General features: G+C 39.7%; 1 protein-coding gene across 3 annotated transcripts in view; it reads right to left on the bottom strand.

Annotated features, from left to right (window-relative positions):
• Vrk1 (VRK serine/threonine kinase 1) overlaps positions 1-23,401 on the bottom strand; it is an 80,213-nt gene that overhangs the window by 21,014 nt on the left and 35,798 nt on the right. For all 3 annotated transcript variants that reach the window (XM_048362131.1, XM_048362132.1, XM_048362130.1), the window contains exons 4-11: positions 19,082-19,151; positions 17,307-17,394; positions 13,090-13,198; positions 12,862-12,954; positions 10,134-10,266; positions 9,366-9,486; positions 8,879-8,937; positions 7,710-7,888 (exon numbers count right to left, since the gene is read on the bottom strand). In XM_048362131.1, the coding sequence (XP_048218088.1) occupies positions 7,710-7,888; positions 8,879-8,937; positions 9,366-9,486; positions 10,134-10,266; positions 12,862-12,954; positions 13,090-13,198; positions 17,307-17,394; positions 19,082-19,151 (852 nt within the window). The remainder of the gene's footprint in view (positions 1-7,709; positions 7,889-8,878; positions 8,938-9,365; positions 9,487-10,133; positions 10,267-12,861; positions 12,955-13,089; positions 13,199-17,306; positions 17,395-19,081; positions 19,152-23,401) is intronic.

Raw genomic sequence — 23,401 nt, 5'->3', positions numbered from 1 at the left:
TCCCTATTCGCAGACGACATGATCTTGTATCTGAAGGACCCAAAAACCTCAGTACCCAAACTCCTACACCTAATAAACCAATTTGGCAAAGTAGCAGGATACAAAATCAACCCACAAAAGTCAGCAGCTTTTCTGTACACCAGCAATAGACAAACAGAAAAGGAAATTATGGAAACAATTCCATTTACAGTAGCCAAAAAAAGAATAAAGTACCTAGGGATCAACTTAACCAAGGACGTGACGGACCTATTCAATGAAAACTACAAAAATCTAATAAGGGAAATCAAAGAAGACACAAGGAGATGGAAAGACCTCCCATGCTCATGGGTAGGCAGAATCAATATAGTGAAAATGGCCATATTGCCCAAATTGTTATACAAATTCAATGCAATACCTATCAAAATCCCAGCCACATTCTTCACTGAAATAGAGAAACCAATCCATAAATTCATATGGAACAGCAAAAAACCTAGAATAGCCAAAGCAATTCTAGGCAAAAAAAGCAATGCAGGAGGTATCACAATACCTGACTTCAAGATCTACTACAAGGCCATCATAACAAAAACAGCATGGTATTGGTATAAAAACAGATCGGAAGACCAATGGATTAGAACTGAAGACCCAGAAATAAAACCGCACTCTTACAGCCAACTGATATTCGACAAAGGAGCTAAAGATATACAATGGAATAAACATAGCCTCTTCAACTACTGGTGCTGGGAGAACTGGGCAGCCATATGCAGAAAACTCAAAGTAGACCCAAGCCTATCACCATGCACCAAGATCAACTCAAAATGGATCAAGGACCTCAACATCAGACCTGAATCCTTGAAACTACTGAAGGACAGAGTAGGAAAGACACTAGAACTTATAGGCACAGGAAGGAACTTCCTGAATAGAGTCCCAGGGGCACAACAAATAGGAGAAAGACTCGACAAATGGGACTACTACAAATTAAAAAGTTTCTGCACAGCTAAGGACATAGCCACCAAAATAGAAAGACAGCCAACGATATGGGAAAGGATATTTACCAGCACAGCAACAGACAAAGGCCTGATATCGGTCATCTACAGAGAACTCAAAAAACTAAGCCCCTCCAAGCCCAATAAACCTATTAGGAAATGGGCAAAAGAGCTAAAGAGAGACTTCACAAGAGAAGATATAAAAATGGCAAAGAAACATATGAGGAAATGCTCAACATCCCTGCTAGTAAAGGAAATGCAAATAAAAACAACCCTGAGATACCACCTCACCCCAGTTAGAATGGCCTATACTCTGAACTCAGGAAACAACAAATGCTGGAGGGGCTGTGGGGAAAGAGGAACCCTTCTCCATTGTTGGTGGGAGTGCAAATTAGTACAACCACTTTGGAGAACAGTATGGAGGTTTCTCAAAAAGCTCAATATAGACCTACCCTATGACCCAGCCATACCACTCCTAGGCATCTATCCTAAACAGCAAAATCCAAGATATCAAAAAGGCATTTGTACTACCATGTTTATCGCGGCACAATTCACAATAGCTAAAATATGGAAACAACCCAGATGCCCCTCCACAGACGAATGGATCCAAAAAATATGGTACTTATACACAATGGAATACTACATAGCGATTAGGAATGGTGAAATATTGTTATTTGCAGGGAAATGGTCGGAACTCGAACAAATAATGTTGAGTGAGACAAGCCTAGAACACAGAAAACAAAGGGGCATGATCTCCCTGATATATGACTGTTAACAAAGGGAGACGGAGAGACAGTAGAGACCAAGTCTGTGAATACTGTATATGTTCTTGATACATTGTATATTGCATATATGTCAACCTGACCTAGACAAGGGATAGAAAAACAGGTTGTAAGATATCATAAGAAATGTACACACTGCCCTACTATGTAACTGCACCCTCTTTGCACAACACCTTGTAAAAAAATTTATGTCCAATTAATAAAAAATAAAAATAAAAAAAAAGAAAAATATCAAAAAAAAAAAAAAAGAACTTCTGCCTATCAACAGACACAATTACTAAAAGATTTACCACAGACTAGAAGGTGGAATGTACAGCACACATACTCAAACTCTGGTAAACCAAAAAAAAGGTGATAACATGATATATGTATATTGTGTATATGTTATTACTGGGGCTTGAACCCGGGGCCTTCCAGGTGATTAATTGGAGTAAGAGTCTCACAAATTTGTCTGCCCAGATTGGCTTCAAACCACAATCCTCACATGTCAGCCACATGAGTAGCTGGGATTACAGGTATGGGCCACGAGCACCCGTCTCCACAAATCATTTTAAACGGGCAAAAGAACTGAGTTGCACTTCACAAAATATAAAATAATAAAATTAAATACTTAAGGCCACTAAAGGTACATCATATCAATATTCTTCAATGAAATCAAACCAATGACTCACATCTACAATCCTAACTATTCAGGAAGCTGAGATCTCAAGTTCTCAGTTGAAAGCCAGCCCGGGCAGAAAAGTCCATGACTTCCACCTCCAATTAACCAGTAAAGAGCTAGACTAGAAGTGTGGCTAAAATAGTGAGTACAAACCATGAGCTAAAGAGCCCAGTGAGAACAGAAGGTCCTGAGTTCAATCCCTAGTACTGGCAACACACACACAAAAAGAACCAGTACACATACACTAAAACTGGTAAAATGGACTATAACGTAATATCTAGTGCAGTGAGTGGCAGTAACTGCTGGGGGGTGGTGGATATAAACTAAGAGGCAGCTTTGGAGAAGCTGAATATAACCACAGCAGTGGCATTACGTACAGACTTACTCTAAAATCAGTACACTTCCTGATATAAATTACAATAATATTCTTCAGAGCTGTAACAAGCAATGAGATTGAAGAAGTAATTAAAAAAAAAAAATCTTCCACCTTCAAGAAGAGCCCAGAGCCAGATGGATTCGTGGCTGTATACTACCAAGCCCTCGGAGAATACCAATACTCCAAACTCTTCCATGACATAGAAAATGAAGTAATGCTGTCGAGCTCATTCTGTAAAGCCAGTATTTTAGTGACTCCAAAACCGGAAGCAAGAAGAAAGAGAATTATAGGCCCATTCTGTGGTGAATACTGATGCAAAAATTCACAATATAAAAAAAAACATTTGAGATAGCTGGGTGTCAGGGGCTCACACCTGTAATCCTGGCTACTCAGGAGGCTGAGATCTGAGAATTATGGCTGAAAGCCAGACCAGACAGAAAGTCCATGTGACTCTTACCTCCAACAAATTACCAGGAAGCCAGAAATAAGAGTTGTGGCTCAAGTGGTAGAGTGCCAAAAACTTGAGCAAACAGCTCCAGGACAGTATCCAGGCCCCAGGCTGTCATATGTACACGTGCACACCCAATCATTGCAAATAGAATTAAACATTTAAAAAACAATCGTATGCCATGACCAAGTCATCCCTGGGATGAGTTCAGACATCCGCTCAGGGCCACATGGTATGTCATGAACAATGTGCAATGCCACCCCCCTGGGAGACAGAGGAAGCCACCCACCAGAGCAGCCGTAGCCTCTCCTTCAATCCTATGCCTGGTTCCAGGCTCAGCGCCAGCAGGCAATTACTTAACTATGGGAGGTAATTTTGCTCAGGAAATGCTAGCAAGTCCAGTCAGCAAATATAACTGAGATGGATGGACGGATGGATGGATGGATGGATGGATGGATGGATGGATGGATGGATGGATAGAGACAGAGATACATAACATGCATACATACATACACCATCATATAATAGGGGAAATAAAATAGAAAGGCAAAGCCAAGAAGAGTAAGTGTACATCACTGACAGGGCTAATACACAGTGGGAAATTGCAAGGTACCCATATAAACCATAGGACCATGCTCTAGAGACCCAAGACTGCAGTCAGCAGCCTTTCTATGGAGTTGTATAGGCAACTCAGTCAACACCCTAAAAAAAGATAGCTAATAGCAGTAGCTGCATCCTTCTTACTTGTTGAGCTTCTTCCAGTAAACTAAGCAATTTTTAGCTAACATTACAGGGAAGAGGTTTTGTTTTGTTTTTTCTGTCCCTGAGCTTCTTTTGCTCAAGGTAGTGCTTTACCACTTGAGCTACAGGGCCACTTTCCGCTTTTTCACAGTAGTTTATTAGAGATATAAGAGGCACCGATTTTCTTCCCCGGTCTGGCTTCGAACTGCAACCCTCAGACCTTAGCCTCCTGATTAGCTGGGATTATAGGCGTGAGCCATCAATGCCCAGCTAGGGAAGAATTTTTTAAGGTGCTGATCCTTGTGGCTCCAGAGACCTAGCTCAGACTAGTTACATAAATTAGGCCTTCTGCATAACTACTCAGTGTTAGTATACACTATATCTATTGCCTTGTAATATCAGGTTGGGGGGGTATTGTGGGGGGTTTTATCTCTTGGTGGTACTGGGATTTGAACTTAAGGAGGCCCTCACACTTACTAAGCAGCTGCAATATCACTTGAAATAGCCACCTAAATCCAGCAACCCTATGCTACTTTAGCTATTTTTCAAATATGGTGTCATGTTTTTTTGTCCAGGCTAAGACCATGATCTTAACTTCGCTGACACTCATAACCAAGCTTATTGATTAAGATGAGTATAGCTAACTTTTTGCCTGAGCGGCCTCTAACTGCAATCCTCTTCATTTCTGCCTACCAGTTAAGTAACTGGGATTACAGGCTAAGCCACCAGTCTGGCTAACCCTGTACTTTTTTGTTTGTCAGTGTGGGGCTTGAACTCTGGGCCTGGGCACTGTCCCTGAGCTCTTCAGCTCAAGGCTAGCGCTCTACGACTTAAGCCACAGTGCCACTTCCGATTTTCTGGTGGTTAACTGGAAATAAGAGTCTCATAGCCCAGGATGGCTTTGAACCGAGATCCTTAGATCTCAGCCTCCAGAGTAGCTAGGATTATAGGCATGAGCCACTGGTGCTCAGCAACCCTGTACTTTTTTAAGGCAAGATTCATACTTGGTCTCTGTGTTCTCTAGCTTAAACATTCCAAAGTTATGTGCTTTAAATAAAACTCTTTGGCTGTTTAGCTAACCATATTTCCAAGTGGATATATTCCTATTTCACTTTAGTTTCCAAATATATAGCACCATAATGAAGCATGGTTGCACACAACAGAAAAAAAACTCTGCTTCTCTCCACTGTTGGCCAATTCCTACAAATTCTACCATCAAGGACACCTCTTAGGAACACAGAAATATACACTGAGTGTATTAAACCTATCTCTTTCCAGAAAAGACTTCAGCCTGCTAAGTATACAGTTCGTAACTTATACTTCAAAAGGAGAAAAGGAACAGGGAGAAAATACAGCTTCCTAGTAACCAGAGGAAGGGGAAGCTACTATAAACTTTGCTTTTTAAAAAACTGGTATAGGGGCTGGGGATATGGCCTAGTGGCAAGAGTGCTTGCTTTGTATACATGAGGCCCTGGGTTCGATTCCCCAGCACCACATATACAGAAAATGGCCAGAAGTGGCGCTGTGGCTCAAGTGGCAGAGTGCTAGCCTTGAGCAAGAAGAAGCCAGGGACACTGTTCAGGCCCTGAGTCCAAGGCCCAGGACTGGCCAAAAATAAAAATAAAAAATAAATAAATAAAAATTAAAAAATTTAAAAACTGGTATATTGCTGGGAATGTGGCCTAGTGGTAGAGTGCTTGCCTAGCATGCATGAAGCCCTGGGTTCGATTCCTCAGCACCACATATATAGAAAAGGCTAGAAGTCTTCGGTGCTGTGGCTCAAGTGGCAGAGTGCTAGCCTGGAGCATAAAGAAGCCCAAGACAGAGCTCAGGCCCTGAGTTCTAGCCCCAGAACTGGAAAAAAAAAATGGTATACTTAGGGGAAGAATGCAAAGGTATGATTCCTCTGAACAACTAATATACTATTATCAAAACAAGTGTCAGGAAGCGGAAACAATTTGGGTGAGCAAAGGGCCAGTACAGAATGGAGACAGGATGGCGAGCAAATGCAGTCATTATATTCAGTGTACATAATGTAAACACTGAACTACGGGAGAGCAGGGATGGGAGAAAGGTGTAGAAGAAAAACGAAAGGGGTGACACTGACCAAGAAACACTGTACTTACAGAATCGTAACCCTTTGCACCACTACTTTAAAATAATACCAAAAAAAAAACAACAGCATACTAGTTTCCCAAAGAGGAAAAGTTTTTTTTCCCTTGTAGCTTTTTCATCAGCAGAGCTCTGCTTTAAAAGTTAGTCTGGTCCAACTACTTCACTTTGTGAACAAAAGACAAAAAAATTAACAAAATTCATCTCACATCAGTTGTGGGGCTATCAAGCAGTTTCATAGTCTTACCCCGATCTAATCTGAATTTTTATTAACTTCTTTTTACTACAAAGTTTAGCCTTGTGTTAGCAGTGAGTAACCAACCCCCCCCACCCCAGTCAGTTAATCAACTGAGCTTCCCACACTGCAGCCTTTCTTCTGCTTTAAGTGAAGCTGCATCCAGATAACCAGCAGCTTGTTTCCAGCTCCAGGGGCCACCAGGACAAACAGAGTTCCAGGGTTACCGAGGTAAGCTCTGCAGCAGCCTGAACTCTGGTGTAATGGAAGACAGCCTGTGGAAGCCAGGTGCGCCCTAGCACGTAAGCACAAAGAGGGAGTTACAAACGGACAAGCTCCTACTTCAGGAGAGATCTTGACTTCACAGTTAGCAAACTTTAGGGGAAAACACTAAGAAACTAGCTGTAAATATTCCCGCAAAGGAATCTGACAGAGCAAGAAGTGGACACTGTTTAAGCCTGCGTGTGAACCATAGGTCTACTTCACACACACACACACACACACACACACACACACACACACACACACACTTTCTTTTCCCTTAGTCCTGGATCTGGCCCCCAGCACACTTGCAGACCCCCAACATAAACAGGAGCAACTCAGGACCAAAACCTTAAAAACAACAATGTGTATGCAGATGTGAGTATCTGACATTGTATAATGACATTATCAGAAGACCAGCTTCTCCTGACCCATTTTTGTGATACTAATTGCCTTTGTCAGTTAAAGATAGGAATCTCTCTTAATAGGCTGCTCCTGATTTTAAAGAGAAAATATGTTTTCCAGCCTTTCATAGTTTAGAATTAGGAGATACCCAAGGAAATCTGCTGATGTTTGCAGCTAATCACAGAGTTAATAATGCAAGAGGGATTTTTCTTTAACAAGACTGCCTGTCCCATATAAAATCAGCATCTTATTCAGATGACAGCCAAGCACCTCACACACCTGTAACTGAGCACTCAGAGGCTGGGGCAGGAGGACTGAAAGTCTGAGGCTAGCTTGGCTACAAAAGGGAGACCTTGTCTTAAAAAATGAAAAATAAAGAATAAAAACTCATTTCAGTTAAGGAAGCCAAGCCAATAAATATAACTAATTACAAAAACAATCAACAGTTCATGAAGAAGTTAATGCAGGTCTATATAATCTAAATTCCTAAACAAATGACAGAACAAACCAACAAAAGACCAATTACATCTGCCCAGTTTGAAGAGGTCAAATGTTACCACACCATCCACATGGAAAAACTGAGCTAAGATCAAGCCCAAGGCATGACTGAGGGGAAGATGCAGCTAATCAATGGGGTCAGTGCCACCAAAAATCCCTCTGCCAGGTTGCCGGCATCACAGGGCCGTTCCTGTACTTCCCCCTCCCGAGGAGAACGTAAGCGCTCACCTTTGTCACGGCCTTGGATTTCAGGCCTCCGTTCTCCACGGCACTCAGGTCCAGTTTGCCATCATCCTTGCTTCCTATGGCCTTTAGCCCTTGCAGAAGAATGTCGCGTAAATTCTGATACAGAGGCTTCTCAGTGTAATTCAGTAACCTCACAGTTTCCAGATATTTGGCAATTTCACCTGAAAGAGTAACACCATCATTTTCTAAACTAATAATTTAGTAATAATCAACATTCGATCTATTTCTCCTCCCTGTAAGAACATAATGCATGGCTACTGTAAAATGATCGTGTGTGTGTGTGTGTGTGTGTGTGTGTGTGTGTATGTGTATACATCTTATCCAAAAGAGTCTTTTCAGTCAATTGTCCAATGAAAAGTATGTTTTTAATTTTGCCAGATAAGCAAGATAAAAATTAATTTAAAAAAATTTGAGACCAAATGTAAAAGAAAGTAATTTTGAAAGACAAAAGGATATATATTTAAATTTTAAATATTAAAAATGCGAAAAGAACTGGAGTAAAGACTGGGAATAGGATACTACTCTTGTTTTTGTTTGTTTATTGTGCAGGTACTGAGGCTTGAGCCTGGGTTCCTTGAGCCCAAGTGCTATCCTTTTGGTTTCTCATGGCAGGCTCTATCACTGGAGGCACAACTCTACTTCCCACTACTGAGTTCTGAGCTCAGGACCTCACACTAGCCAGACACAGGTGCTATGCAACCTGAGCAGAACCCTACTCCTTCCTGCTTTCGTTAATTTTTTAAATATAGTCTCTCATTTGTGCCCTAGCCAGTTGGGTGCTATTTTTGATGCTTTCTGCATAGCTGAGATGACAGGCATCTATGACCACATGAAGCTTTCCTTTGGTTGAGATGAGGGAGGAGGAAGAATCTTTCTAACTTATTGTCTGGGCTGGCCTCAAACCCTGATCTTCCTGATCGTTGTTGCCTATGTTGTTAGGATTCTAAGTATGAGCCACCACACTGGGCTTAAAAGGAAGATTACTGAAATAAAACGCCCTTAAGTACAATGAGTTGGATAACCAAGTGAGGCTCACACAGCCATAAACGACCCATCTGTGGAGTAGGAAGGGCCTCTTTGAGATGCCCCAGAACTTGTGTATGGGCATCACACTTTTCTCCTCCCTACCAACATCTCAGTTTTTTTCCTACCTGGCTTGTTTTTCTCGGGAAAACATTTCTCCATCAAGCCTGCAATATCTTCTCTGTATCTGTTAAAAAGGAAACAATGAAGCATGGTATCATAGATTATCTATCTAATAACAGTAAAGAGCACACTAAGTAGCACTGTGTTATATCCCACATATGATTCCAGAGGGTTTTCTAAAATCAACCAAGCCAACTCCAAAGAACCTTACTATCTAACCTGTACTTTCTAATTTCCACATTGGTGTCAGTTAAAGCTACTGTTCTGAGCTGGAAATGTTGGTGCATACCTATAATTCTAGGACTTGGGAGGCAGAGGCGAACAGATCTCAAGTACCAGGGAAATTTGTACTACATAGTAGGACCCCTTCTCAAAACTGAAAAAATACATACAAAATTGAAAACAGAACAACCCTACAGCTCCTGTCTAGAAATTGAGTAAAATCTTTTTCCCTAGCATAACTTAGCCCCAAAGTTTTAAGTTGTCCTTTACCTAATTTTGGAATCTCTAACATAGTTTGGATCTTTCAAATTATCCTCCCAAGGAAGATGGCCACTAAGCCACTGGATCATGCAATAACCAAGTATTTCCAAATCACCACGTCGCGAAGGCGCTACAAATACAAAAGAAGATTAGGCATACTAAAATCACTTTCAAGGTCCAAGTTCAGGTGTATATAAAGCAGTCAGTGAAGTGAAGCGTTCTACTCCAGGCTCTTTCCATCATAGTGTGAGCTCACTACGACAAACTTATCTCCCACTAACAATCATCCAAAATTATACTTTAGGATTTCAAACTCAGATTACTAATCTAGGAAGCCGAAACTATGACACATTTAATATTGTTTATGGAAAACCAATTACAAGTGTGTAACGCTCTTAAGAGGCCCAGAGAACTGGATGTTTGAGACCCTCCATAGTACTAAGCACAGCAAAAAGAAATGCTTAATCAGTTAAAAACAACCTGATATGAAACTGCATAAGAAAGCTACAGATCCCAGCAACCTTCGACCACACTACATAAAAAGCAAGTGCAAGTCCTGAGTGCAGCTGGATGAAACTGCTCAGTTACCTTCAAGAATCAGGAGCACGGCGGGTGGGAGAGTACCCTGTCCCACAAAGGCAGGAGAATGACCTCTGACCCCTTTCCCATCCCCACTCTGTCTCTTCCATTCCTTGTCTATCTGCATCCACCAAGAACTGTGTAAGAACTCAGTTGAAAACATTAGCAGTGTTTCTCATTCAAGAACTGTGGCCTTACCCACGCCGTTGTGAGCATCAATGCTGGTGAATTCAATAGTGCCGTCATGACATCTTTTGGGGTCTTCTTTGTACTCTTTATGAACTCCTTCTGGGCAGTAGCGATAAGCAAGGCCATAATCTACCAAGTATACCTATAAATTTCCAGTAATCAAGACAACTTAAAGCCAAACTCATTGCACATACGCTACAATAATTTTTAAAATATCGTTTCATTTACTTAAGGATATCGAAATCAAACCCTTGCACATACTAGCTCTTCCACAACTCTACTTCTAATCTGCAAAACCAGCCCAGGCATTTTTGTTTTTACTAAAAACATTAAATGACCATGTGACTATATTCTGGATAATATCATTTGATATGTACTTTCTTTAGAGAAGTATATGATGAACTTATAATTAATCTTGTCTTGTTAACTTGAACAAGGCTCATAGATCATACACTTTTCTCACAAGGTCTGGTACAAAAGTGAGCACAAAAATAAACCATCGATACATATTGTAATACAAATAACACTCTCCATGAAGCACACAAAACAGATGCTAACATAATTAACACATGATGCAACAGTTATCTTCTATTCCTATTGCTTCAGTGGTAAAATGGTCAAATATCAATTTACTACATAAAAATACTGCAAGGTAGGCCTGTAATCACGGCTATTTATCAGGTAGAGACAGGGGACAGCAAGAAGACCAGCCTGGGCAAAAAAACTAGCAAGACTTTGCCTCGGCAAGCAAGGTAGTACCATAGCACACAGCTGCAGGCTAATTATGCAGAAGGCAGAGATTAGGAAGATCAAAGCCTCCCAAAGCCAGGCTTGGGCAAAAGCATGAAATCTACCTGAAAGATAACTACTAAAAGCAAAAATGACTAGGGATATGGATATGGTTCACGTAGTAGAATGATTACCTAGCAAACACAAGGCTCTGAGTTCAAACCCCAGTACAGTATCATCAAAAAGAAGGAAAGAGGGCTGGGAATGTGGCTTAGTGGTAGAGTCCTTGCCTAGCAAGCATGAAAACCTGGGTTTGATTCCTCAGCGCAACACAAACAGAAAAGGCCGGAAGTGGTATTGTAGCTCAAGTGGTAGAGTGCTAGCTAGCATGGAGCAAAAGAAAGCCAGGGACAGGGCTCAGGCCCTGAGTGCAAGCCCCAGGACTGGCAAAAAAAAAAAAAAAAAAAGTGTATTCAAAAGAAGGAAAGGGAAAAAAAAAAAAAAGAACTTTCAGATGTGACTCTTATTTATATTTAATTTATTTTTATGTCTGTACTGGAGCTTGAACTCTGGATCTCAGGCCTCTTGCTTGGCTTTTCTTTCCAGGCTGGTGCTCTACTGCTTGAGCCATAGTTTCACTTCCAGCATTTTGCTGGCTAATTCGAGATAACTCTGGCCCCACTTCATACCAAGATCCTCAGATTTCAGCTTCCTGCCAGCTAGATTACAAGGATGAACCACCAGCATCCAGCTCCTTATCTACATTTAAATACTACAGATTAATAAGTAAATATTAACTACTTCATAATTAACCTACCTTTGCACAGTGTATCTACACATCTCAAAGGCACATACATGTGGTTCTGATTAGCCCACAATACATTTGTCTTTCCCCTATTTCCCCTATTTCCTACTTCCCATAGCCCCTGTTACATTTCTCATTTGGGTAACTGTGTACAGGGGACAGGGCAAAACTGAAATCAAGTGTAAGGATGGATCAAACACTAGAAAAGTAACCCCATCCAAAGCATAAGCCTGCAAACATGAGTTATGCTTCCATATTATACAAATGCACACTTCTTCGATTAGTGAGACCCTTACACTTTACTTTGGTAGGTATGTTTGGTCTGTTGTTTTGTTTTTGCTATTTGAGACAGCATCTCATTATGTAGTACACGGCTGCCTGGCATCTTGAACGCCCGGCTTCAGCCTCCCAAGTACTAGGAATACAAATATGCACCGCCATACCCAACTCTGTTTTTATCAGAAAAGTACTCAACACATTTAAAATGCTTTATAAAGTCTTCATACTACATACAAGATCAAAAAGTGAATGCAGGTTAAGTACCATGACCCCAGTATGAATGACAACTGAACTTTACAAAACCCATAAATAACAGCCACAAGAAAATTGTATAGATCCCTCCCTCCATTCCAAGTAAGCTGACCCAAATGAAGACCGAGTGCTAGCTTTTCTCCTCTTGAACAATACAAAGTAGAAAGGCATGGAGCAAACTTTTAAAAATGAGCATTTGAATTCCAAACACTAAGGGTATACAAATTTAGACAGCTCAGATATTTCTGTAAACCAATTGATTTGAATAATCAACATGTTAAAGACCAAATTTTCCAAGTAACAGAACACTTACATTTGATGGATTTCTTGAACAAAGGAAATAAAAAAAGTGACAACGCAGACAGGCAAACATAATTCATTGGTGTACTATGTAATTTTAAGCTCCCACCCCCAAACAGCTATTTGAAATTCATTTTGTATCACAAGCACTTCTTCTGAATATTATTTAGGGCAAAATAGCCAACTTGATAAAGTGCCAGCAAATTGCATCAAAAATGTAGAATGTTAACTAGATAAAAGTGTCAAAAAGAAATATTATTACCGTATCTACTTCATAAAGTAAAACTTCTGCTTGGGTTCAAGAGTTCAGAACAACCATATTTGTTTTCAAACAACACATTTAAATAGGAGAAACTAAAGTTATGAAACTACCTGGTCAGGATTCTTGTGGCTCAGAAGAAGATTTGAGGCCTTAATATCTCCATGTACATACTCGTGCTCGTGAATATATTCCAGAATTTCCAGCTATGAAAATATCACACACAATAAATTAATGCAATACCTAACAGCAGCCAGCAGAGGACCAAGCGTCAACAGAAAGTTGCCTTCACTGTATTAAAAACAATTGTTTTCAACACAAGAAGAATGTAGCTCACATACAATTCTTAAGCTTAGCTGCAACACAGTTTTCCGAGAAAACCTTCTAGCATTGGCTTCATATATTTTCTGAAGGTCACTCCCAAAGCGATCCATTATCATAAACCTGTAACTGAAGACCAGAAAAAAAAAAAAGGTCAGTGAAGACAATAAAACAGAATATTCCAACATTTTACAGAAAATATTCTTTCAAAATGATTTCTTTCAAGTCAATGTTTACTAAGGCAGTATTCTTTAAAATCCAAACAGAAGAAAAAAATATGTACAAGCTTTGAACATTCCTACCAATTAGCAATCAGGAATTCCTATTTCCTGTCCCAGCCTTTACTCCCAGGGCTTCTTCTAGGTCTGTGAGTCCAAGGAGGTAACTTTCTACTTAAGATAACACTCACACGGACTGCCTAACACAGTCCCCTCCGGTGAAAACAACATTATCTGAATGAGAATGTGAGCCCTGCACTGGTCCCTCTCCTGAAGTCCAGGCTGTCTCTGGACAGCAGCCTCCTTCCTGGGCTGGCTGCTCCTCTACTTCCAGAGCACATTTGAGCAGCATCAACTGTCTGCTATGATGATCAAGGCTGTCAGAGCAGCCGTGACATCTAAACGCAGTAAAATCGTTTAAGTGATGAGGAAGGATCGTTAAGACATGAAACACTCATCAGCCAAGATGGAGAAAATAAATGCCCTGAAAAACTGCAAAGATTTTTGGTTTTGCCACCAAACAGCTGTCACTTTGGCCAAGTAACACTACTTCCTTGGCTGCATTGGTGACGAAAGTGAAGTGAGGGAGGGGCTCATCTTTCTAATATGTTTCCGAACCCTCAAATTCTAAGACGTGGTCTATACTGAAGAGCCTGGCTTGCAGTAACACTATTTAGCTTTTCCTCTGAAGATCACTTTTATCTTCAACAGTTTTCCAAATTCCAACTTGTCTGGTTAATTTTTCCAAGCTATCAATAAAAACCAAGATCATGCTCAAAACGTGTCAGAGTGTCTTCCAACAGGGATGGCATAACGAGTCACACTAAGTGGCAGCTTTGGCTAAATGTTTGGTATGAACATAGCACTGGTTCAGAGCACTTGAACCTCACACCACCAATAAGAGGGGGTGCTCCTGTCACCTCTAGTTCACAGCAGAAGGAAACTGGCAAGTCTCCTGTCCTCTAGGGAAGTGGTAAGCCCTCACTTCTAACCACTGAGGCTGTATTATCAGAACACAAAACCCCACTTACAAGTAATAGGTTTTGGACAATAATACAGTATGATTATTTTAATAGGGAAGGAAGAACCAACTCATAAAAAAAAAACAGGACAATACAAAATTGGGGATTCTTTACATCTGCACATCTTTAGTAAATAATGTGGACAATGTAAAGTGTTTTGTCCAAAATAAGGCAAAGTTAGTGGTGTGAGAAAAGTATCTTTTCTGCCAAAGTAGTCTGCTTTCTTTCTGTTAATATTGAAAGAATTATCTGAAGGGTTCCCACTTGGGCCAAGTGGCTTGATCCTTGTTCATTACATTGTAGTTACACACATCCTTTTCCTGAGCACTTTAATTATGGCATCTTGCATCTTGTTAGGAGTTCCTTGAATTTTAGTTGCATGTTGTTAATTAAGCCACATCCTTTTGCAGACTGTGAATCTGAGCTCAGCCAATCTGAGCAGAGGGGCGGGGTACTGCACTGTTAGGGATAAAGAGGGAGCAGCCTGCCTGCTCCCTGTGCTTGCTTGCCAAAATTTTGGCTTATGGTACACTCTTCTACACAAGTAAACTTTGCCTTGCCAAGTTCTTATTCCTATGTAATGCCCCAACATCTCAAGCTATTTCTAACATAGCAGAATATTATCATTCATGTAATATTTCCTGTTGCCAGGACCTCTGAGATAAAAAAGAAACAGTAATTTTACTTCCTTGTTTTCCTTAATAACTGGCTTTGAAAGGTTCAGAAATGAGACCATAACAAATATCTTGCAAATAAGATTTTACAAATAAATGATGTGTGTAATTATAATAACACATATGTTTTACCCCCTCTGTGATAGTCTGAAAGGTTAAAACTCTGTTGCTTACTTCAGCATAAGGTCTGTTAATAAACTATATTAAGCAGGTCTTTTATGCACATAGCGTCTCATTCTAAACAATCCTTTAATTTCATCATAGCTAAGTAACAAATATCAGCTAAAGCTTCAGCAAATTAAGAGAAACTGTCACCACATTCTTCTGGAAAGTTAGCTCCATCACATCACCGAGTGTTGTGATCTACATTACTTCTGAGTAACTCTACTAATGCAAAACCTTTGGTGCATACTTTTCTAGGGACTTAAAACAATTCAGGTAACAGGAAAACATAAACCAGCTTAACTGATTTCATAGTAATAACGGCTAACAGGATTTCTGGTGAGGAAGGGGGATTGCAGAGAATAATCTTACTTCCTATTTCTTCCATTTCAAAGACCTTTAATGATTATTTTGAAAGAGCCTCCACCAGAAAAGGAAATCAGTACATTGTATGCAACTCTAGTGTGTCACATACTTCTTTGAAGCAGACAGCTATAGCAACCTCAATCTGCAGAAGCAGCCAGAGGTAAGGGCACCACAAGGAAGCAGTGATTGAGATTAAGGATGGAGCACACATGACTCCCATCGGTACTCCAGCCCCTGAGAGGTTCTCTGGGACAGTGCCCTCACCGGACCACTTACAATCAGCCTCAACTGTCTCCCCTGGGCTCTGGTCACTCAAAGCAAACTTATTCCTGTGAAACTGTAAGTGACAATGTGGCATACATGACACAAGGAGTGTCCACACTTCTGTGAGAGATGCGCATATCTCTAATAAAATACTAGCAGCCAGCTACCCAACATCTGCCCTAGCTCTCAAGTCTTTCAAGGAAGAAGGAAGGAAGGGAGGAAGGGAGGAAGGGAGGAAGGGAGGAAGGGAGGAAGGGAGGAGGAGGAGGAGGAGGAGGAGGAGGAGGAGGAGGAGGAGGAGGAGGAGGAGGAGGAGGAGGAGGAGGAGGAGGAGGAGGAGGAGGAGGAGGAGGAGGAGGAGGAGGAGGAGGAGCAAGATGAAGGCAAACAGCAAGTCAGGCCAGGTGTGATGGCATACACCTCTTAATCCCAGTAGTCAAGGCTAAGATTGGAGGACAGACTGCCCAAGGCCAGCCTGAGCTACACAGAGCAACCCTGCCTCTGCGTCTTGACAGTACAAGACAAGGAACCAGGGCCCCTGATGACTGCTTCAGATAGCTGAATCCATTTTCCTTTACTTGGAATTAAGAGCATATTAACCAATATACCCCTAATTTCAAACTAAACCTATTCTTTTTTTTCTTTTTTTTTCTTTTTTGGCCAGTCCTGGGGTTTGAACGCAGGGCCGGGGCACTGTCCCTAGCTTCTTTTTGCCCAATGCTAACAACTCTGCCACTTGAGCCACAGCACCACTTCTGCCCATTTTCTATATAAGTGGTGTCGAGGAATCAAACCTAGGGCTTCACGTATATGAGGCAAGCACTCTTGCCACCAGGTCATATGCCCAGCCCTAAATCTATTCTTGAGGTCTCAATACCAACCTGGCCATGAAGTTCCATTCATTCATTCAAATATTTAAATTATGCCAATTGTGCATTAAAATAATAGAGGTTTTCTCCAACTTAGCTATGTGAACAACATTCTTATTTTCTCAAGTCCTAAGACATTTAAGAGTCAAAACAAAAAAAAAATCACACAGGTTGGCAGATAGTTATTTCTCTAAATGTTTCAAACATGTTTATATTTCCTCCCTAGTTAGAGTAAAACTTTCATAACGAACAGGATTCTGATTTTTTCCATGGGCAGATTAGGTATCCAACATGAAATACCACATAGAATCCTAAGAGCTCTCTTCTGTACAAAAGACATGGAGAAGCGTTTCACAAATACACATACACACATGCGAAAGGCAGAGCCCCTTAGCTTAGACTTTGTTCCTGTCAGTGGGCTGTGGTCAGGTGATATTGCTCCACAGAAGCCCTCCAGGCTTGAGAGGCTTCCCATCCTAACCCAGCATTTATCTACTGCTATAGGAAGAAGGCAGAGATAGTATCTTATTCATCTATTCCAACCACGGTTAGTCCACATTGGCCAGGTCAGTCTATAGAGAGGTGGATGCTAAGTAAATAACTCTGACTAAAGATGGGAAATGTCCAAAGAAGAAGGGGGGGAAATCCCACGCCGTTTTTACCTTTTTCCATTTTTATCATGTAGACCAGATCCCCAATACTTAGGAACACCAAGGTACTTCAGTTTATGGGTATGAATCCATTTCTGAACTGCAAGTTAAAGTGGATACTTGGTTTCAATTGCTATATGTAAATGATAATTTTTTTAAAATCATTAAGAGCAGAATGCAATTATGAATACAAGACTTCATCTTTATTTACAAAAAAGGAATAGTATAACATGAAGTATTTTATAATCAAAGCATTTTATTAATGTTCAAAACTGTTACATTCTTTTAAATATGCAAACAGCACTTATTTGTTTTAGATGTATGTGCGTACATGCACACACCAGTGCTAGGACTCTGGGCTTATGTGCTGTTCCTTTGATATTTTTTTTTTGCTCAAGGCTGTTGTTTTACCACTTAAGCCACAGCTCTACTGAATTTCCTGCCTGGCTGGCTTCACTCATACTGAGATCCTCAGGTCTCAGCCTCCCAAGTGGCCAGGATTACAGGCATGAGCTATCAGCACCTGGCTCAAAAAGCATTTTTTACAGTTGTTGTTTATTTTTAAAGCAAAACCAAGTGCCAGGTAACAGTGGCTCACACCTGTGATCCTAGCTACTAAGGAGGTTGAGATCTGAGAATTGCAGTTCAAAGCCCCCTTGAAGACTCCCCTTGAGACTCTTACCTACAACTAACCACTCAAAAACTGGAAGTGGGGTTGTGCAAAGTGGTAAAGTGCTAGCCTTGTGCAAAAGAGCTCAGGGACTATGGCCAGGCCCTAAATTCAAGCCCCATAACCGACAAAAATAAATAAATAAATAAAACCTGCAAAACCAGCCAGGAGCTCAGGCCTATAAGCCTAGCTACTCAGAAAGCTGAGATGTGAGGATCAAGGTCAGAAGCCAGACAAATCTAAGAGAACTCTCATCTCCAATTAGCCACCAAAAAACTGGAAATTGAACTGTGTGATTCAAGTGGTAGAGTGCCAGCTATGAGCAAAAAGCCGAGAATGTGAGGCTGGAGTTCAAGTCTCAGTCCTGGCACAAGAAGGAATTAAAAAAAAAAGGAAAACCATATTGCTATTTACAGTAATCCTCTTTCTCTATTTCAATATTTACCTGCTTCCATAGGAAGACTTATTTTTACTCTACAAACTGGGGATTTCCTCTACAATTTTTATATCTTTTCTCAATCATCACCAAAATGTAGGAAAGATGGGGAAGCTTTTCTCCCACCCTTGCAGAGCTCTGGAGTTCTTAGAGGGAGAAGCAAGAGACGGCGAGATCTGAGGATTTCAGTTGGAAGCTAACGTGGATGAGAGCAGCTGGATGGGGCTCTGCTCTCCACCTAGACCCTCAGTAGACGCCATCTCATCAGTGATGGCATGTTCTCCACCACTGAGAAGAACACTCAAGACAATGTGGACCCTCTACCATCAAACTCAAGGACTAAAGTTAGTTTCAATGCTGAACAATATTTTCTAAATTATGTATCACTCTTTACATTAATATCAGGTGAAGTATGACCAAAAAAAAAACTATTAAGACATCAAGATGACCTCACAGAAATGTCACATGAAAGATTTTTTTTTTCTTTTTTTGGTTCAAGACTGGGACTCAAATTCTGTACCTGACACTTTTGCTCACTGGCTAGTTCTACCAAATAAGCCATGCCCCCAACCCCAAATTTAGTTTTGTATAAAGGGGAAAAAAATAACAAGGTGGCCTATACAAGCAAAACAAAATGAAAAGGTGTTTTAAATGTGCAAACATATGTATTATATTGCTTACTTTGCTCTGGTTTAGCAGCTCGTTGGTAGAACTTTAATTCAGTAAAAAGAGGTCCATTGTCACTGGGCTCCTTAAAATACAAGAGTGTGTTAGTACTAGTGCTAGTTAAACTACTGAGTTATTTTCAATGAAACTTCAAAACAGACTAATCAATTTTTCTTTCAAAAGACTGCAATTTGATACTTAAACTTATAACTGTTTAAACATTAAGCAACTCCTTAGAACTATTTCAGATATTCTCAGAATAGCCTCTAAGCCCTAAATTCCTCTCAAATTCCATTTCTGTAAGTGATAAATTATACAAAATCAGATATACAGCTCAGTCTTTGCAGAAGTTTAAGAAAAACGCTTTAACTAATTTTATCTTTATTAAGCTTTCCCTTAAGCAAAGACCAGCAACCATGTTAGCTCTATCACCAAAGGGCTACAAGATATTTCTGAGATTTAATAAAATGTCAATACCCAAATTAACCAATTAGTGGCAAAATCCTATTCCTTTGTTCTTTCTTGCTGCTTGCTCTATCTGGTGGGCCAGGACTAGTAGAAACAGGCCTTATTCATTCTGACCTCCAGAGCAAGCCCGACCCTGTCCACTGAACTTTCCTTTCTCAAATGAATTCCCATGTTTTCCAACACATGATAATTTGAAGCTGTAACAGCCGTTTTCCACAAACTTTACTGAGTTACATTCCTCTCCCAGTTTGAGGATTATTAGCAATTTAAACTACCTGCAAAAAAGCAAACATCTGAAAAAAGGTATCTGAACAACAACAAACAGCCTGTAAAGAATTTGCCTTGTTAAACAAAGAAGAGAAAGAGCTTATAATTCTGTAGGTTTTTCAGTGAGCAGATTTTTATTAATAAAGGTGAGTATTTTTATGTTTATTGCTTGTTATTATCAACTTTATTAAGGGATTAGAAATCATTTTAAATTAAGGATCTAGAAAAAATTTTTGAAACTTCAAATAAAGCAAACATTTTAAGGCTATGAGTTGCTTTTCTTTTAGGAGGTATGAGAAGAAAATGAGTCTGGACAGCAAACCTGTGTAGATGGTACTGAGATTTACTAGAGCATTAAAGGAACTGATAATTAAAGTTGATTATCTTAACTGAGAGAAAACATGTACTCTTTTGGTATTAGACACATCCTTTGCAAATACTTAAAATATATTCACTTTCTTTTTTATTCAATCAGCTTAGCTACCAATCAGTTTTGCTCCTTGAGATTTATGTAAAGCCATACAGTTCTATTACCTCAGATTTATTGTAATTCAAAAACTATGTAAGTGATAAATCCGTGCTTACAGTGGGACAGCACCCAGTTTTGGATGAGCATTTCACAGCAGGTTGGTTCACCTGCATGCACTTACTTGTAGAAGAACCTAGCTATAAGCTTTCCTCGTGACAGCTACACTTTCAGCCTGGTACTGTAAGATACCAGCCTTGGTGTACACGGACTCTGAAGTCACTGGCTCCTCAAGGCAGAACCAAGCCACAGACTCCATTCTGACCTACCCATATCCTGTGACTTCTTTCCTGTCAACAGAGTAGCCAAAGACATCAGAGAATGTATAAACAAACAACTGAGCAAGAATCGCAGAACCAAGGCAAGGAACAAAGAAGGTATAATCAAAGAGAAGGGATTTTGGTTAACTTTTGGAATAGCTCATTAATAAAATTAAGCTTGGAAAGGGATTTTCATAACACAACTCATGGCTTATTACTACCATCAGTATAAAATTTTGATTTATTCAGTTCCAAACTACGTCATATCAAGTTTAATTTTTAAGTTTCCTTCAAGCAATAATTTATTAAACTTACAATAATGAGAATCAACCATACCCATCAGGCCATTATAATGAAAGCCCTACCACAATGAAGGCCTTTTGAGCTCATTTCATACTTTTACTAATCTAATAAGCTTCCATTATCAGAAAATAAAGGAGTTACTACTTCTTACCACTGCACTCTAGCCAAAGCTAGCTATTTCTGTTGAAGAAAATACCTTAACTCATAACTAAAGTTTTATTAACATATTTCAAATCTGAAATACTTTGCCAACTCCGTAATAGCCAAGATTTAGAAAAGAAATTGGGACTGACATTTTAACTAGAATATCACTAAACGTTTCCTTAAGACTTCTAAGTGTCAAAATGAAGATGACAACAGAAAAAAAATAAAATGTGATACATTTCAATGGCACCATCTAAAAGCAACTGGCTGCCATTTAAAAACGGAGATGTACAAAGTTTCTCCTTCCTAGAAAAAAAATATATCTGAATCAAAAATTTGGGTCACTTCTCATAACATCAGTAGGTAAAAAAATCAAACATCAGTCAGCAATCTTCCTTGCCAGGAGCTTTAGAATACAAATTCCTACCAGTTGACACTTAGTTTATATAAGCCCAAAATAACCTAACCTCCACCTCCAGATCTGCTCCTAACATGACTGCTAGGGGTGATTGTAGCTGGGAGAGAGAGACAGAGACAGATGAGATGAGAGAGAGAGACAGAGAGGAGAGAGACAGAGGGAAGAAAGGGAGAGACTCCACATGCATTATCCAACTTATTATTACCAATTTCCCATAAATAAATTAATAAATAATAAATAAATAAATACAGTGTCTCCATTATCTAGAAGCTAAGTACAGATGGGCCAGGGTGACCTAGCATCACAGTTCTACAGCTGCTTGCATGAGCCAAGACTGAAGACCCAGAACAAAGAATCTCACCACTGGTTCAAGGAGAATATTCATAGTAAGTATATAAACATCCATCTTGAATATGTATGTCTTAACTGCACTCCAAAGCCAAATAGAAGATGTTGTAAGTTAACCATTTAGAGCTTTTTCATAAAGCAGATATATCAACAATAACCCAATCTTTGACAAGTCTTCCATATGAAAATAAAAACCCATACCAGAAGCAATCGCCTAGGTAAAGGATCTCAGAACAAGAATAAAAAAGTAAGCACATATAACTCCATATAAAATACCTAAGGTGCCCTCAACACCAACTTTTCCATGGTTCTCAGCCTTGATAAACAAAGGAATCACCTGGTGAATGTAACTAAAATACCAATAACCAGGCCCTACAGCAAAGCTTATGATCTACAGCACAACCAGGATTGAAAACCACTACTTCATATGCCAACACATCAGTTTGCATGTACATTTGAGGTTTTTGTCTAAAAATAAAGTACATACTTATTCTTGAAAATTTGTCAACACTGTGATATACTTTCCTCATATACAGCCATTTTATAAAACAATCTTCATACCATACACAGGGCTTTGATCCTGCTTTTTTAATCATTATTAAAACTTCTCAATGGGTATTACATGATCCCTGACAACATGATCTTTGGGAACGGGGTATAGCTCCACAATAAAGCACTTGCTAATGAGACTCAAGGTTTATCCCCAGTAACACTAAAACAAGAAAATCAGAAGCATGACCTTTAATAGCCCTTAATGTTCAACAAACAGTTCTGATACTGGAGAGACGTGATACTCATTCTCCACATTTGTAACTGATGACCCCTTCAACTTTGCACATGATAAAGCTATAAGAAGGCAAAATGGGGTCTGCCCTAGGAATGAAAAGGGCATCAAGAAGATTGGAGTGAATGAACTGAAAGAAATAAAAGGTGGTGGAAAATTATGGATGAAAAATACTTAAAAGAAACTAAATAGGCACTTAAGGACTATGCAAAGAAAACAAAGTTTAAAATAAGGTCATTACTAGATAATTTCACATCAAGTAGAGATAAAAGATAAAACCTAGAGGCATGAGAAGGCTATTAGAGGTGATCTGTACAATTAGAGCTAGTACAATAACTTTGCAAAGAGCAAAGGGGAAGTCAATAATACTGTTTCAATGTGTTATTCTTTATAAATTTTAGTCTTAATTTGTTGTATATATCAGATGTGGATAATATTCTCTGAGATTCCATGCAAGTAACAATTTAATAGTAAGAACTTTAGTTCCTCTGCCTCAGCAGCAAACTGAATAGTTCAACAAACATTATTCCACAGTGAAAAGAAATCCAAAGCAAAAGGACACCAAGGAAAGGAGAATGGCAGGAAACACAAAGTCCAGGCACTAAACTTGAATCACAAAATTAAAACCTGATCACCTTCTGGATAAATATCAAAGGAGAATAAAATAAGAAAGTACTATTTTCACAAATCAGACAACAGGTAGTTCAGGACCTTTCCTTTTTGGTGTTTTTTTCCCCAGTCCTGGGCCTTGGACTCAGGGCCTGAGCACTGTCCCTGGCTTCTCTTTGCTCAAGGCTAGCACTCTGCCACTTGAGCC

Source organism: Perognathus longimembris, chromosome 14 (genome assembly GCF_023159225.1).
Source record: "Perognathus longimembris pacificus isolate PPM17 chromosome 14, ASM2315922v1, whole genome shotgun sequence".
Lineage (NCBI taxonomy): Eukaryota > Metazoa > Chordata > Mammalia > Rodentia > Heteromyidae > Perognathus > Perognathus longimembris.
The sequence above is the reverse complement of the archived record's forward strand: the minus strand, read 5'-3'. Positions and strand labels throughout refer to the sequence as shown.